The following is an 18,652-nucleotide window of genomic DNA, read 5'->3' as shown; positions in this document are numbered from 1 at the left end:
TCAGCAAACGAACCCAAGAACAGAAAACCAAACACCGCATGTTCTCACTCATAAGTGGGGGCTGAACAATGAGAACACATGGACACCAGGAGGGAAACATCACACACGGGGACCTGTCTGGGGATGAAGGGCCAGGGGAGGCATAGCATTAAGAGAAATACCTAATGTAGATGACGGGTTGATGGGTGCAGCAAACCACCATGGCACATATATACCTATGTAACAAACCTGCATGTTCTGTACATGTACCCCACAACTTAAAGTATAATAAAAACAAAAAAACAAACAATAAACAAAAAACTCTTTTCTACAGTAACACGTCTTCCACCCATGACAGTATGTGGATGCAGAGAAAAGTCTCAAATACAAAGGCATAAGCTGTAGTCTTCCCTGTTTTCTTTCATCTCTGCACTGCACAGAGACCTAGAAGAATTTAGATCTTATCCACAAGTGAAGACTGCAGTACTAAGGCAAGATATGCATTGTTATTTACTGTTAAATTAAGTTTAGGCCAAAAGCTACCTCCTTCCATATTTTAGGTTTGGCTTAAAGATTCCCCTAGACATAGAGAACTGTAACCTAACTGGATGTGTAAACAGACTGTAACTTATACTCGTGCCAGTCACTGAATTTTGGCCAATCAAAGGTGGCCAAGTGTTCAAATTAGATTCAAATAAGGCAAACACAGAGCTATCGCCAATCTGGCTGTTTCTATGCCTCACTTGCTCTATGTCACTTTCCTTTTTCTGTCCATCAACCTTCTCATCTCTAATTTTCTTAGGGCTACAGAGTTAGTAAATAAAAAATGTAGGACACCCTTGTATTGCGTGGGACATACGTATCCTAAACAAATGACTTACTGTTTATTTAAAACTTAAATTTAGCTGTGCACCCTCTATGTTATCTGGTAATAGCTTTCTTAGAGTCTTGTTGCACTGCCTTCAATTGCTGACGATCTGCTGTGTGTCATACGTTTTGCTCTGCAAGTCTCCAAACTCTTGAGAATTGCCTCTAGTTCCTAACTGCACTTGATTCAGAGCTGAATTTGTATTATGACTGAATTAGCATTAGATTAATTTGGTTTAACATGGATTCCTTCCTATCACTCTAGACAACAGGTTTAAAGTTGTCAAGAGTATTAGAGGACCCAGCCCATAGGATCTAAGGATATGCACGTAGGGCCCCATTTCCTAGGTATCTATTTTCAGAAATGCTGCTGCAAGCAATGCCTCTTCTTTTAAATCAGCAAGTGTAGCAGCAAGGTTTAGATCAGTGCACTCCAAAAGAAATATCATGTGAACTTAGCGTATAATTTTAAATTTTTCTAGTAGCCAAATTTTAAAAACAAGAAGAAAGAGATAAAATTAATTGTAATTGTGTATTTAACTCAATGTATTCAATATTGCCATCTAACAGAGTTCATATAAACTATTAATAAAATATTTCACGGTATTTTTCATGCTGAACCTTTAAAATCCAGTGTGTATACATTTGTTGGACTTCTCAGTTAGAGTGATAAATTTCATCAGAAATACTCAGTTGGTATTTATTTTTCATGAAATGTCATAGAAGTAGATTGAGACATACCCAAGTAAAAAAAAAAAAAACACTCCCCTATTTCCCCCCAACTGACCCCAGTGTGTAGGGGGAGTTGGGGAGAGACAGCAAGGGGAGAAATGCCAGATGTAGGTGATGGGGAGGAAGGCAGCAAATCACACTGCCACGTGTGTACCTAGGCAACAATCTTGCATGTTCTTCACATGTACCCCAAAACCTAAAATGCAATAAAATAAATAAATGGAAAAAACAACAAAACAACAACAACAACAAAAGTTTGAAAGTTTCCCAGTAATTTAATTGATATAGTTTTTATATTTCAATTTAATTTCATTAACAGTAAATAATAAAATTAAATTCTTTATTCCCAACTAGCCACATTTCAAGGACTCAGTAGCCACAGCACAGCCCTAGTGACTAGAACTTCTTCTAGAATCCTCTTAACCCAACCAAACAAGCCAAATAAAACAAACCTACAAGCAACAATATCTCCCCAGAGTCTGGTCAATAGCATTCTAATTCCCTCCAGTTTCCAGCAATTCCTTTTTGCTGCCATAGCAAATCTCCCCTGAGCAGTTTTTTTTTTTTTCCTGTGACAAAATCATACTATGTAGTTTTACTTGAAAGCTGCCATTTCAAGTAAGAGACCTAACACCATCTTTACTGTGTGAATTTCTTGATTTTCCCAGTTGCCTTGTAGATGATGTTTTCATTAGGGAATCCCATTCGAGCAACCTCCTAAAGACATATTACATCCTCAGCCATCTGAAACTATCTGAACCAGTCTGAAAATGTGAATGCCAGAACCTCCCCCGCAGTCCAAACAGTTTGTGGACTATGTCTAAATAGTCTGTTGCACTAACCACAACTGAGGAATTTATTAGAGCATTAAAGTACTGTAACCAACATGTTGTCATTCAGAGGCTTGCAGGAGGAGTGGAGTATTCTGAAGGCTAGACACTGGGGCTCTGGTGAGACTCCAAGCAAAGTGTCAGGATCCTGGGATCAAAAGGTGATTGAGAGACGTCTAATTGAGGAGTGCCGCCCTGATATTTGTGGTTTCCTTTCCCGCAGTGGAATTTGCTGTAGATCTTTGAACAGCTCCACAGCCAGCTCTGGGGCCCTGCAGGAAGAGGCCAGGGTGTATTCCTGGCAGTTACAAATAGTGGGGGGTTGGGCACTTGTCTGCATCTCTCTGGGACTAGACTTGTCATTTTTAATTGTCTTTACCCAGAACAGGACATTCTAACCAGTAGCTGGGACCTCCCAGTGCTACTTAATTTTAACTTAAGGCTGATGTGAGTGCTCGAAAATTTTAAAAGAAAGAACAGCAAAAGGATGGTGAAAAAAATACAAAAGTGTACATTTGAGAAAAAGTTTACAAACGGTTATCACAGCCATGCATTACTTAAGAATGGGGATACTTCTGAGAAATTCGTAGTTAGGCAATTCCATCATCATGAGAACATCATAGAGTATACTTACACAAACCTAGATGGCACAGCTTACTAGGATTTTTTTTTTCTCCTGTATCACTTTATTATTAACTTCATTTAAAAATTGAGGAAACAGCCTTAAAAAATGTAAATAGTTGCCCTAACATAGGCTATATGGTATAGCCTATTCCTCCTAGACTACAAACCTGAACAGTGTATTACTGAATACACCAGGCAATTGTAACACAATGGTAAATATTTGTGCTTCTAAACATAAAAAAGGTAACAGTAAAAACACAGTATTATAATCTTATGGGACCACCATTGTATATGCGGTGAATTGTTGGCCTAAGTGATGTTATATGGCATGTGATTGTATAAATGTTAAACCATTAATCATCTAACTCATTTTATGCGTAATTTGTGTTTTGGTCATTTCCTCTGATGTCTTATGCAAACACATCTCTTTAAAGTACTTCCTTGTACTTGATTCATTTCCCAGAGTGTTAATATGTTTCCACTGTATATTTTCTCATGCTTAACATTATACATAAAGGTGGCAGGGGACCTAAGGGAAAGAGAAAAGATAAAGTGACTTAATTATTTCCTTTATGCCTGGAAAATATTGGAGTCTTGATGAAGGGAAAAATATTTGTTTGGTCATTCAATCAATATTAATTGAGCACTTAGTATGTGTGGGACACGAGGGGCACAGAAAGGTGGTAGGTGGTGGATCATTATGGAAATTCCAGCTTCACGACTAGTTACATGACATTAGGACAATTATTTACATTTTTAAGACTGATTCCTCAATTTTTAAATGAAGTTAATAATAAAGTGATACAGGAGAAAAAGATATGTAGATTACTAATAAATTGTGTCTATTATAATCACGATTATTAAAGATAAGTCATCACCTCAAATCATTGGTAGACTTTTTTTGTTTTGCCAATTTGGGTTGCCAGAAATACGTTGTTATACTTAGACCATGGGGCACCATCTAAGTGGGGATCGTTCATTGGTTAGCTTACATTCCCCTCTTTTTTGAGGTTCAGATGCCTACATTTCTTGCCTAAGTCAAAAGTTACTCTTATAAAGAGAAATATACCTTTAGATCCCCAAGGAAAGAAGATAATGTGACCCAGGAAAGCCTTCCTTGTTGTAAAAAATCATTTTAAAATGAACCATGTAGAAATCCAGCCACAGAATCCTAACATTAGGGAAACACAGGGGTGGTAGACATGACTTAGAATTAAGTTCCTGCTTTCAGGTAGCAACAGGAGGAGGATATAGGCATGTTGGGGTCACTTGAGATCTCTTCTGAAATTTATTCCACAGGTCACTGTGAAATTCAAAGATGCTTAATTTTATTTTAAGTGTTTTTGCTGCATTGAGACATTTGATCTTATTTCTACGTAAAGCCATCCCAGCTTTACATACAACCATCTTATCAAATTATGTTATGAATTCTGAAATTAACTTTCAACATATGCAATTGCATCATTCTTAAATAATAACTCCACCTTTTTATTTTCATTATGTACTCTTTCATCATGTTTTTCTCTGTATAATCCATTAAATAAAAATTCTAAAACCTTCCCCAGCAATTATTTCTTCCTGATTTTCATTGGAATAGCTTTATACATAATAATTTCATGTTACATTGATGCTGTCTTTAGGTAAATACTCACTACTGATTTTAAGAACTTTTACTTTTTTACCATTTTTATTAGGAATGAGACTTAAGAGTGATCGACATTGACTTTGTAAAACCAGATTTGGTTTTATTTGTCATTTCTAGGGGTTTTTCTTTCCATATATTATTAATTTTATCTTTATTGTTTTAATTCTCCTCTCCAACTTTCTCTATGCTTATTTTGATTTTTTTAAATAATAACTTTATTGAGATACTCACTTACTATGAAGATCCCCCCTTAAAGGGTAGAATTCAATGGTTGTTACTATATTCACAGATATGTGCAGCAATCACTATAGTCAAACTTTAATGTCACACTGTTTAACTATAGCCTCCAAACTCCTGTTGCACCCCAACCCCTTAAGGAACCATTACTCTACTTTTTGTTTCTATGGCTTTGCCAATTGTGATCATTTTACACAAATGGAATCACATAATATGGAGTCTTTTCTGACTTGCTTCTTTCACTTCATATGTTTCCAAATCTCACGCATATTGTATTATGTATTGGTACCTAATTCCTTTTTATAGCTGAATCCTATTCCATTGCAAGGGTATACGTTTGTTTATCTATTCATCAGTTGAGAAACATTTGGATTTTTGACACCTTAATGACTGTCATAAATAATGCGATCATAAACATTCATGCATGTGTTTTTATGTGGATATATGTTGTCAGTTCTCTTGGGTAGATGCAAGGAGTTGATTGCTAGATCATATGTTTAACCATCGAAGAATCACTGAATTATTTTCCAAAGAGGTTGTACAATTTTGCAGTGTATTAAGTGTTCAGGTTTCCCCACAATCTTACCAATACTTATCGCCTTACTATCAGATTCTAGCCATCTTAATGAATGTGCCATAAATCTTGTTTTTGGTTTGTATTTCCATGTAGGTTAATGATGTTCAGCATCTTTTCATGCTTATTGACCATTTGTCCAACTGTTTTGGAGAAATGTGTCTTCAGTCTCTTTGTCCATTGAAAAAATTAGATTGTTTTTTATTATAGAGTTATAAGAGTTCTTTTACATTCTAAACCTGTCTTCTCAAATAGATAATTTGCAAATATTTTTTCCATTCTGTAGATTGTCTTTCACTTTCTTGATAATAATATCCTTTGATAAACCAAAGTGTTTAAACATTTTGATAAAGTCCATTTTATCTATGTTTCTTTTGATGCTCATGCTTTTGATATTCTAAGAATGCATTGCCAAATCCAAGGTCATGAAGATTTGCCCCTTATAATGTTATCTCGTACATTTAAGTCCTTGATCCATTTGAGGTTAATTGTTGTTGTTGTTGTTTTGTTTCTTTGCTTGTTTTTGAGACAGAATCTCACGCTGTCGTTCAGGCTGTAGTGCAGTAGTGCAGTCTCGGCTCACTGCAACATCTGCGTCCCTGCTTCAAGCAATTCTCATGCCTCAGCCTCCCGAATAGCTGGGAGTACAGGTGGGCACCATCATGCCCAGCAATTTTTTGTATTTTTAGTAGAAATAGTATTTTGCCATGTGGGCTCAAACTCCTAGCCTCAAGTGATCGGCCCTCCCTGGCCTCTCAAAGTGCTGGGATTGCAGGCGTGAGCCACTGTGCCTGGCCTTGATTTGGGGTTAATTTTTGTATACCATGTGAGGTGAGGGTCCAAATTCATTTTTTTGCATGTGGTATCCAGTCGTTCCAGCACCATCTGTTGAAAAGACTATTCTTTCCTCATTCAATGGCCTCAGCATTCTAGTCAAATATTAGTTGAGACAGATATATGGGCTTGTTTCTGGATTCACAGTTCTATTCCACTGGTCTACATGTCTGTCCTTTTGTCAGTACCACATCATTTGGTTACTATAGCTTTGTAGTAAGTTTCAAAGTCCAGATATCTTCTAATTTTGTTATTCTATTTCAAGGTTGTTCTGGCTATTCTGGGTCTTTTGCAATTTCAAATAATTTTCATATTCTATTTTGATTTCCTTGAGCTTTTTTTTTTGTCAAAGTAGCATAATTGCTCATTTAATTTCAATGTATTTTTATAAATAACAAAAACAAAAGGCCATAGTTTTTTTTCAAAAAAAGTTTTAGCTATAAATCACAGGTATTAATACAAAGAGTTTTCTTTTTAATTAATTATATATTGTTGTGTTTATTTTTTAAAATATAGGCATTCGAATTGTGTCCTTTAAAATCCATGGTTTTTTTTGACAAAGTCACCTTTTGATGTTTATTTCATGTTTTCTTGCATTATGGTCATGGATTTTGTTCTTTAAAACTATACAGTTTGGAATGTGTCAATGGTTTCTTTGAAACCAAGTACACAATCAAAATTCATAGATGCTTATTGGCATAAGAAAACCGTATATCATTTTCCATTTGTACATAACAAAGGTCTATACTATCCATCTCAGTGATTTTTCTGATATCCTATTTATTTTTTATCTACCATCAAGTTTTGAAAAGGTTATATGTACATATATCACTATATATATGTAGCCTCTGGATCATGCTTTTTTAACACCATACAGTTGTTATTTTTTAAGATTCAATCATGTGTCCAGTTCTAGTTTATGCATTTTCACTATTGGTTAATATTTTTAATGGTTATGGACTATGATATTTTTAACTGTTTGCCTGTTGATAGAGATTTCGGCTATTCCCATTTCATTTGTCCTGCTGAGACATTCTTGTTCATGTCTACTGAGGTACATGCACAAGAATTTCTGCTGTACATACAGCTGTGAGAGGAAATATTACACTCATCAAAGCTGTGGCAAGAAAGTGTGGATTTTCTTACTCTGACTCTTTGAATTTTTGTAGAATTACTTGATGGCCCAGTCCATGATTAACTTCAGAAAATAAGCTATGTGTGCTTGAGGAGAATATAAAGAATGCACAAAACAAAACAAAATGTACAGCTCAATTATTTAACCTCAAAATGAACCACAAAACTACCACAAAATCAAGAAATAGAAGAAAAGAAGCCCAGAAACCTCAGATATGTCTTCAATTAATCATTAGTTCTTTTCTCCTTCACTATTCTGACTTCTTGGATATTGATCAGTTTTGCCTATGGAACATTATGAACAAGGAATCAAACAATTATTTTGTATTGTGCTTATTTCATTCATTTGTTCATTTTTGTACCAATAATATTTACTATCATTTGTAACATTTCACAAACATACAACAGTTTGCTCTTGATTCTACCCTTGGTGGACATTTGGTTTGTTTCTAATCTGAGGTTATTACAAATAGTGTTGTAAACATTCCTGCACATGTGTATGCATTTCTGTTGGGAATATACCTAGTGGAAGAATTGCTGTGTCATTGAAGATACACATATATTCACCTTTAGCAGCTATCTCCAGATTATTTTCAAATTGGTGACACCAATTTACCCTTTTATAATGAATTTATGAGAGTTTCTATTGCTCACTAATACTTGGTATTGGCAGTCTTTTTCATTTTAGCCAGCTTTATGGTGTAGTCTACTGTGATTTTTATTTGCATTTCTCCAATGACTAAGATCTAACACCTCTCCCTATGTTTTTTAGCCTTTTAGATATATGTTTTTAAAGTACCTGATCAAGTCTTTTGACCATTTTTCTACTAGTTTGTCTAGTGGTTTCTTATTGATTTTTAGAAATTCTTTTTTTTTACATTTGGTGGCATGCCTTTCCAATTGCTTAATGGCATTATGTTAGCCATACAATCCGTATCATATATAGAATTGTTGTTCACTATTTAATAATATGCTATAAGACATCTTACAATATTCATTTATTATTTCACAATTCTGTAGGTCAGAAATCTTGGAGAGTTTGGTAGGGTACTCTACTCACAGCCACACAAGGCTGAAATGAATGTGTCAGGCAGGGTGGATTCTTATCTAGAGGTTGAGGGGGAATAATTTTCCTCCAAGCTCATTTATGTTGTTGGTAGAGTACAGCTCCATGTGGTGGTAGATCTGAGGTTCTCCTTTCTTCACTGCCACCCACATTTCATCTCAGATGGCTCCCTCCAAGTTCAAAGGCAGCAATTGTGTGTGTAGTGTTTCTCACTCCTCAAATCTCTTTGACTTCTTCTGCCTTCTTTTTCTGCCACCAAATGGAAAAATTTCTCTGCTTTTAAAGGCTCATGTGATTAGCCCTGGGTAATCTCTCTTTTGACAAATGAACCATGCCATATAACATAACACAATCACAGGAGTGATATCTCATCACATCCACAGGTTCTGGGGATTAGGGAATTAAGTCTTGGGGATGGAGCAATTTTAGAATTCAGATGCCCACAGAAATATTTTGATGAAGAGAAATTCTTAGTGTTAAAATGGTAAAATTCATCATAATATTTTATTTTCTTTGGAGTGTTTTATATCCTTTTACAAACAATCTTTTGTTTCCTGGTCATAAATATATTCTATATTACCTTCTAAAAGCTAAGTTGTTTTGTTTTTCACATTTAGATTTAAAACACATGTGGAACTGATTTGTGAGGTAGAGGTCATTTAATTTTTTCTTTATATGTATTGACCAGTCACCATTTTTTGTAAAGACCATCCCCAGTATGCTATTTCCCCACTATGCTATAGCTTTGTGACCATGAAAATCTATTCCTGAACTCTATTATTTTCCATTGCTCTGTTTAGCTAACTTTGCAACAAGTATGAGTATTTTTACACTCAATTATTGTAACTTTATGATAAGCCTTAGCATCTGGTAAAGCAAGTCCTTTGATTTTGTTCTCCTTCAAGAGTATCTTGACTTTTTTTTTTTTTTTTTTTTTTTTTGAGACAGAGTCTCACTCTGTCACCAGGCTAGAGTGCATGGCGTGATCTTGGCTCACTGCAACCTCTGCCTCCCAGGTTCAAGTGATTCTGCTGCCTCAGCCTCCTGAGCAGCTGGGATTTTTGTATTTTTAGTAGAGACAGGGTTTCATCCTGTTGGCCAGGATGATCTCAATCTCTTGACCTCATGATCCGCCCACCTCGGCCTCTCAAAGTTCTTGACTATTTTTAACATCTTCTTAACTTAACATCTTCATTTAAATTTTAGAATCAGTTTGTCAAACTTCACACTTAAATACAAAACTTGCTAAAATTTTGATTGAAATTGCATGAGAAGACTTTGTATTTATACAAAATAGTCATCAAATCCATGAAAATAGTATACCTTTCCATTTATTTGGGTCCTCTTAAATTTCTCTCAGTAAAATTGTGTTGTTTTCTATCTAGAGTCCTTGTAACTTTTTCATTATAATTATTTCATGTTATTTAATATTTGATGCAATGACAAATAGTATCTTAAAACTTTTTTATATTCTAATTCTCAAAATAAAATTGATTTGTGGGTTTACTCTGTCTCCATCCACTTTGCTAACTTATGTAAACCTAATTTTGCATTTTTAATGTACAAAATTCTATTTTCTGAAAATAATTTGAGGTCACTTGGTTATAAACTCCATCTCTGCAAATATATTTGTATTTACCCTCATTCTTGAAAGTGATTTTTCTTGGAAACCAATTCTAGGTTGATGATTAATTTTTCTCATCATTTTGAAAATGTTATTCCATTGTCTTCTGGCTTTCATATTTGCTGTTCAAAAGGCTGTTATCATTTACTTATTTATTTTTCCATTCCTTCATATGTGGTGATCTTTCTTCTGGCTTCTGACTTTTTTTTTCTGCTTTTCAGTTTTGCTCTGGTATACCTAGAAATTTGTTTCTTTTAATTTACTTATTTTTATGGCATATTTGTGCTTCTTGGGTTTTTGAATTTATGGCTTAAAAATAATTTCTAAAAAATTACAACTGTTACCTCTTCAAATGGTGCCTTTCCTCTGACTTCTTCTTTGTATAACCAATCAAATGTACAGTAGGCTTTATTCTTCCATAATTCATGTTTCTTAACATCTATTACATGTTTTTCATCTCCGTATTTCTGTGAACTGCATTTTTTTCAGTTCTTCCTCCTATTTAATCTAACTTTGAATGTTTTTGTTTCAACATAATATTTTTCATTTCCAGACTTTTTTTTAATTCAAATCAGCAAGTACACTCTTACTTGTGGTTTACAATTATACACTGCTAAAACACATAAAGCACTGTATTTGATGGTCTCTTGTTGCATTCTCTTCTTTGTAATAGCATCTTTAATTTTTTGAACATTTGAGATTTTCACCTCTGTTTTGTATTTAACAGTTCCAATATTTGCAATGCTTGTGTATCTACATGTATTGTCTGTTGTTTCTGCCAAATGCCATTAATAGTAGCTTCACTTGTAATATGTTTGATAATGTTGATCTTTGATGTAAGCTTATTGCTTAATCTTAATTTCTGGGAGTCATTTGGGCCTCAATTGGGGAAGGTTTTATCCTAAGTGAATTTACTTCTGCTTCTGCTGGTAGCCAGATTTAATTAACCTTGTTCATCTTCAGGTCTCCAGAGGGTCTTCCTCACTATGAGAACTTAGCACACAAACAGCAGTGTTGCTATGGGCAACTGAATTCAAGCAATTACAGTCTCCAAGATATTCACTGCCCTATTCTGGGCTACCTACTATTTGGGAACCAATTTACTTATTTTCATTGCTTCCTTACCTCTTTTGACACAACTAGTAGCTCAGAAGTTTTTTCTATTCATGACATTGTTTTTATGAATTGTGTTGGGGGAATTTCTGAAAGCACTCATCAAATTAATCATATGTCTGAAGTTGCAATTTCTATTCTTTCTATAGTTATTGCTTCTCTTATATTTGATCTTTGTTCTTCTAGAATTTTTCTTATTTGCATATTAGGAATATTGTATCTATCCTCTAAGGTTTTTCTATTCTCATTTATGGTTTTAATTTTTTTATGTTCCTTGTAAAATTTTTTTTCATTTGATCTTGCAGACCATCAAAGCATTTTCTCAGCAGTAGCTAGTCTCTCTTTCATTTTAGTTTGATTGCATTTTAAATTTATACATATTGTTTTCAAATCCAGCTGCTACACTTTATGCTGTCTTCATCTTTTTAAGATTTCTTACTATAATGGTATCTTACTGCAGAATTTTAGACCATCATGCCCTTAATAATATGATAATTAGTTTTCTTTTTGAAAACTAAAAAATTTTAAACAGATTGGATATTTTTTCAGAAATATTAGAAATATTTGAGAATAATGGATATGGTGATTGTTTTTCTTTTTGACTGAAAATGACCATCACTGAATTATTACAGAAGCTTTCTTTTTTTCTTTCTTTCTTTCTTTCTTTTTTTTTTTTTTTTTTTTTTTTGTTTTTTTTTTTTTTTTTTTTTTTTTTTTTTTTTTTTTTTTTTTTGATGGAGTCTTGCTCTTGTCGCCCAGGTTAGAGTGCAGTGGCGCGATCCTGGCTCACTGCAATATCCACCTCCCGGGCTCAAACTATTCTCCTGCCTCAGGCTCCCAAGTGGCTGGGATTACAGGCACCTGCCACCATGCCCAGCGAATTTTTGTACTTTTAATAGAGACAGGGTTTCACATTGGCCCAGCTTGTCTTGAACTCCTGACCTCAGGTGATCCACCTACCTCGGCCTCCCAAAGTGCTGGGATTGCAGGTGTGAACCACCGCGCCCAGCCAGAGGCTTTTCTTTCTATAGTCATTGCAAAAGGAAGCTACGGCAACTTGAACAAGCTTTGAACAGTGTACTTCAACCCCAAGATTTAGCTAATAGAAGCAGGGTGTATGTGGACCCATGAGAAAACAATACATAGGCTCATCATCACCTTGTGATCTATAATAGTGGCCGTTTTTTTTTTTTAAGTGAGCTAGACAATGGACTCTCTGTCTTAGGAAGTTGAACAAAATTCATAGAAGTATTGGAGTTGCCAAAAGAGGCTGAAGTCAGGAGGATATGAGCTAGAGCTAAGACCATAGAGAGAGTGATAAACCAAAGTCAAGAGTGAGATAGATGAAGTTAAGAGAGAGCAGGGCCAGGCACGTGGCTCATGCCTGTAATTCCAGCACTTTGGGAAGCCAAGGCAGGTGGATCACAATGCCAGGAGTTCAAGACCAGCCTGACCAACATGGAGAAACCCTGTCTCTACTAAAAATACAAAAAAATTAGCCAGGCGTGATAGCAACTGCCTGTAGTCGCAGCTACTCAGGAAGCTGAGGCAGGAGAAGCACTTGAAGCCAGGAGGTGGAGGTTGCAGTAAGCCGAGATCATGTCACTGCACTCCAGCTTGGGCAACAAGAGCTAAATGGCATCTGAGAGAGAGAGAGAGAGAGAGAGAGGGAGAGAGAAAGAAAGAGGGAGAGACAAAGCAAAAATGTTGAGTACACAGAGAAGCCACCGTTCATCCATTCTAAGTAAATCCTAATAATCACCCCCTTTTAGCCATTCCTGTGGTGTCTTTATTCCTTGGTTTTGAACATACCTCAATAAAACATTTTCTCCTGCTACTGAGCAGCTGGAACAAAATCATTGCCATAAAGCTCCATAGAGGGTAGATCTCTGATACTCAAGATTTCTAATGAACAGGGTACTGGACGGTTATAATCTTCGTATATAAAATCTGGAGAAAAAAAGAAAATTTTTCTGATGGTTTATGATAACTATATAACCTTCCCTCTAACTTATCCCAAGTCTTTGATTCTCTGGAAAAAATTATAGGTGCTGCTGATGATGAACAGGCTTTTGTGAAGCCATATCACCCCCGCCTCTTGGAGTCCATGCCCTTATGGAATCCTCTCCCCTTGAGGGTAGGCAAGACCAGTGATTTGCTTCTAACCAATGTGGCAAAGATAATGGATGATTAGGTGGTATTACAGGTATTGATCGACTTACCACCTATGCAGCTTACGACCATTCGACTTTACGACCACAATCGCTAGCCACGACTGCTCCGTGTCTGGCAGCGCAAACGTTGCCCAGCTGGGCGTACGACAGTGCAGATCAGCTTCCGGCAGCACTACCATCTCCGCGTGCACCATTTCAACTGTACATATAGCCTACTCAACTTACGACCAAATCGTGTTATGACGGGTCTGCGGTCCCGACCGTGGTCGTAAGTTGAGCACTAGCTGTATATACAAAGGTGGTGGAATGTCATGGCCATGATTACATTACTTTATATAATACTCCATCCTAGTAGATTGAAGCTAAAGTCTCTCCTCGGAGGCTTCATGAAGTAAGCGGCCAAGCTGGAGAAGTCTAATTTGGCAAGAAACCGTGGATGTGCTCTGGGATCTGCAGTCAGCGTCTAAGATCTCAGAGCAACCTTCAGTCAACAGCCAGCAAAAGGCATGGCCCTCAGTCATGCAGCCACAGGAGATTAATTCTGCCAACATCCTGAATAAGCTTGGAAGCAGATTCTTCCCGAGTTGAGCCATTGAATGAAAATATAACCTGACTGACACTTCGGTTACAGCCTAGTGACTCTGAACAAACCACCCAGCTAGGCTATACTTAGTTTCCTAACTATGAAATAAATGTATACTGTTTTAAGCCACTACGTTTATGATAATTTGATATGAAGCAAAAGAAAACGTATACACTGCAAAAGCAAGGGATGTAAGAAAGTTCAAAACCAGAAGGTTAACTCTGCCCCGGCCTTATCCCTTGCAGTGTGGCACGATGCAGGCAGAGCAATGCCATGTGCAGTTTCTCCACCTGGGTTACTATATTATTTTACGATCTGTCCTTCCTTAGGCATTTGTAAGACTCCAGTGTGCCACAAGAAAATTTTATCAGGCTATGATTAAGTGTGTTTATTCTCCAAGGTAAACTGGCTGTGGAAATTGTTGAATTACACTTGAGCAGAACTTTTACCAGTTTTAATATGTGTTTACCCACATTACCTCACTTGATACTCATTATAATCCTACAAGATGTGTAAGTATTCTGTTGAAGCTGAGAGATTAAGTCGTTTACCCAAGTTTCCCAGCGAGGAGTGATAGAGGCAGAAGTGAATCCAAATCTTATAAAACCAAGGCCAGTTTTCTCCTTTATGTAAAAACCACCTCTTAGAGAAGGGCCTTATCTGAACCCCCAAATAATGCTTAATTATGACAATGTAGTCTCAGTGTTTTCAAAAGTAGAATAAAGTTAGAAAATGGAGATCAGGGCCAGGTGCGGTGGCTCATGCCTGTAATCCCAGCACTTTCGGAGGCAGAGGCAGGCAGATCACAAGGTCGGGCGATTGAGACCATCCTGGCTAACACGGTGAAACCCTGTCTCTACTAAAAATACAAAAAGTTAGCCACTGGTGCACACCTATAGTCCCAGCTACTTGGGAGGCTGAGGAAGCAGAATCGCTTAAACCTGGGAGGTGGAGGTTGCAGTGAGCTGAGACACAACCTGGGTGATAGAGCAAGCCTCCATCTCAAAACAAAAAACAAAAGAAAATGGAGATGAGCACTTCCTCTAAAGTTGTGCAGGTCATCTGGCATATAGTAGGCTAATGAAAGAATGTAGACGTACTACATATGATGAAAGTTCTCTGTTATCATCAAAGAACATTAGCAGTGGACACATGTACTCTCATGCATGTATCCTTGTGTCAAGTGTTGAATTATACTGACTAACGGACTCAAAGGAAAACTTTAAATACAGATATTATTTGTACTCAGAGTTTAGAAGTCAAAAAATCAAGTCTACTGTAGGCTTTAGATAGAATAATGAAGTCTTGCTTATCTCTGCAGGAAGATAATTATCCCCTTGGACATTCTGAAAAAAGTTTGTGTAACTTAAAAGTCTTGGAAGTTTCGTATAAGAATGAGTATGCCCCCCATAGAGTTCTGTTACTTGAAAAACGATTCTCAGATGAAAACAAAGGCAAAAAAGATGGGTAAGGAACTTACTGTCACTTCTAACTAGTCAAAGAAATCTTCCAGAATCAATAAGACTTCTTTGCAGTACATTCTAGTTTACGTGGTAATATTAACATGCAATTCCTGATCCAAATTGGTTTTCCAAACGAGGTTTCAATAATTGTGTTTGATGGCTACAAATGTGCTTTATGTTTGGTGGGAAATGAAATGGTCTCGACTCATTTTCTAGGTGCAAGTATGTGGTGATAACTCATAGGCAAGATGGCAGCCAGAGGTATAATGAGTCAGATTCTGCCAACATCCTGAATAAGCTTGGAAGCAGATTTCTTCCCTATGTGAGGGAAGAACAGCTTGACCAACATCTTGGTTACAGCCTGGTGACTCTGAACAAATCTTTCTACTTTGAAAGCCGAGAGAGCATTGGATCATGTACGGAATTTGGGAGAAATAGGAAGAGTCAAGGTTGACTAGATGCTTTTTTAGCTTAAGCAACTAGAAGAATGGAGTGTATAGGAATGAAGTTTTGGACATACCAAATTTGAGATATTTATCAGGCATTCATGTGAAGAAGTTGAATAGATAGTTGGGCAAACAAATGTGGAGTTCAGGAAAGAGATCTGGCAGCAGCTCTAATTTTGTTAACCAAATAATTTCTCCCAGGGATTCCATGAGGTGGAGAAGAAAACAAGACCAAACACTGAGCCCCAGGACACACTGAAATTAAAAGGTGAGGCAGAAGAAGCAGAGCAGAGATGACAGAGATGACTGACTCAGTAATCAGTGAGGTGAAGGGCAAGCTAAGAAAGTGTTTGGTAAATGACATCGCCATATATGTACCTATGCAACAATCGTGCATGTTATTCACATGAACCCCGAAACCTAACATGCAATAAAATATATATATTTAAAAAAAAAAAAAAAGAAAGTGTTTGATGTCTTGGAAACCAAGTGAAAATATGTCAAAGAAAGAAGGAATAATCAGTTGAAAATATTGTGGATGTGGCAAAAAACCAAAAGTAAGAACTTATCATTGACATTGGAATTAACAACAGAGAGAGCTTATTGGCAACTTTGGTGAGAGGAGTGGTTTGGGTAAAGTTTAAACTTGGCTGTTTTGGGTAAAGTTGAACTTGAATGAATTTAAAAGACAATGGGAGGAAATAAATTGGAAACCTGAGGATTACGTGACTTCGTTGCCATTGTTATTGTTACAAAAGGAGTTTTGCTGCAAAGGAGAACAAAGAAATTGTATGTTATGAGGTGGAGCACATGCACAATGGCACCAGCACAGGGGCTTCATACTCAACAAGGCTTCAAATAATCCCGGTTTCCCTGAAGGCCGCCATGCAGAGCTGTGCCTCCTGGACCCGATTTCCTTTTGGAAGCTGGACCTGGCCCAGTGCTATAGGGTCACCTGCTTCATCTCCTGGAGCCCCTGCTTCAGCTGTGCTGAGAAGGTGGCTGAATTCCTTCAAGAGAACCCACACGTGAACCTGCGCATCTTCGCTGCCCGCATCTATGATTATCAACGAGGATATAAAAAGGGCCTGCGCAGGCTGGACAGAGCTGGGGCCTCAATTTCCGTGATGAAATACAGCGAGTTTAGGCACTGCTGGGACACCTTTGTGGATCACCGGGGCCACCCCTTCCAGCCCTGGGAGGGATTAGATGAGCATAGCCAAGACCTGAGTGGGAGGCTGCAGGCCGTTCTCCAGGGAAACTGATGGATGAGCCTCAGTCTCTAAGGAAGGCAGAGACCTGGGTTGAGCAGCAGAATAAAAGATCTTCTTCCAAGAAATGCAACCAGACTGTTCACTGCCATCTCCAGCTGATCACAGATGCCAGCAAAGCAATGCGCTCCTGACCAAGCAGATTATTTTAAAAATTAGAGTGAATTACCTTCAATCAAAAATTTATGTGCTATAGTAGTAAGATTGTGCTCAATACAGTCAGAAAAGTTTCAAACCTACTAATCCAGTGACAATTTGAATTGGTTTTATATGTAGAGGAATACAATGAAATACTAAATATTTTCATAAAAAAGAAATTGTATAATAATGAATGGGTGAGGTAAGATCAAGAGAAGAGGACTTTTTGGTTTTGTTTATTTTTAAGAACTAGTGGCATGTTTCTTGACTGATAGAAATGATATGGTACAGAGCTAAAAATGGGTGAGAAGAATTAATTGCTGGAAGGAGGTTCCCCATGTGAGCAAGGGGTCAGGAGCTTCGTGCCTTAGTACAGCTGTTGCCTTAGATGGAGGTGTGCATGGTTTTTGCGTAGGTCCACACAGGCAGACAGAACATGTGGGTGCAGACACCGGCAGGTGGGGAGAAATTGTGGTGGAAATCTGTGGAGCTTGTCTGCTGATTGCTTTGAAGATCTCAATGAGGTAAGGAGCCATATGTCTAACTCAGAATAAGGATGGGGAGAAGGTATTGGAAATTTAAGCAAAGAGGATAGGGAGTTAAATTGTCACTCAGGAGACTAGAAGAGAATTATCTAAGCAAGTATGTACAATTGCAGGCAGTATTAAATTCCACTTGAGGGGGATAATAATGAACTTAAATTGAGGCGAGTGTGTTTGTATGTATTTTTCCACCTAAATTCAACTTGTGTGCAGCAGCAGGAGAGGCAGAAAGTTGAGTTTAACCAAGATCCTGCTTTTGCTATGTGAGAATTATAAGAAGGACAAGAGAGTTGGGGGTATGTACTTCTTTCTGGCAGTATCTCTTCAATCTTTGCCTATTTTTATTAGGTCATTTTTCTTTTATCATTGAGTTACAAACGTTTTTACATTTGGTGGATATGGGCCCTTCACATGATATATGTGTTGTAAATATTTTCTTCCAGTTCTGTGGTTTGCCCATTAATTTTCTTAATGGTTTCTTTGATGAGTAAAAGTTTTAAATTTTGATGAACTTCCATCTATCACTTTGTTCATGATTAGTGTTTTTGTGTCTTCTCTAAGAGAACTTTGTATCCCTAGGGTGAGAAGATTGTTTTGCCTTATGTTTTATCCTAGAAGTTTTATAGTTCCGGTTTTTACATCTAGCCTGTGATCTGTCTTAAATAAATTTGTGGTTTATTATACTGAGCTTTATACCATATTAGATTCCAGTTGTTCCAATATCATTTGTTGAAGAGATTTTCCTTTCTGTCGAATTGCTTTGACATTTTTTCAAA

The 18,652-nt window shown here is 36.9% G+C and overlaps 1 protein-coding gene across 1 annotated transcript; it reads left to right on the top strand.

Moving 5' to 3' along the window:
* Positions 1–15,727: 15,727 nt before the first annotated feature.
* Positions 15,728–17,498, top strand: LOC108306430 (DNA dC->dU-editing enzyme APOBEC-3G-like). The gene is given in 3 exon segments (XM_017531362.2): positions 15,728–15,740; positions 16,710–16,742; positions 16,745–17,498. Coding segments are annotated over 3 exon segments (492 nt in total). The 3' UTR covers positions 17,191–17,498.
* Positions 17,499–18,652: the final 1,154 nt, after the last annotated feature.

The sequence above is a fragment of the Cebus imitator genome, unplaced genomic scaffold (assembly GCF_001604975.1).
Source record: "Cebus imitator isolate Cc_AM_T3 unplaced genomic scaffold, Cebus_imitator-1.0 Scaffold72, whole genome shotgun sequence".
Classification (NCBI taxonomy): Eukaryota; Metazoa; Chordata; class Mammalia; order Primates; family Cebidae; genus Cebus; species Cebus imitator.
Note: the sequence above shows the minus strand (reverse complement) of the source record. Positions and strands in the feature narration are given on the sequence as shown.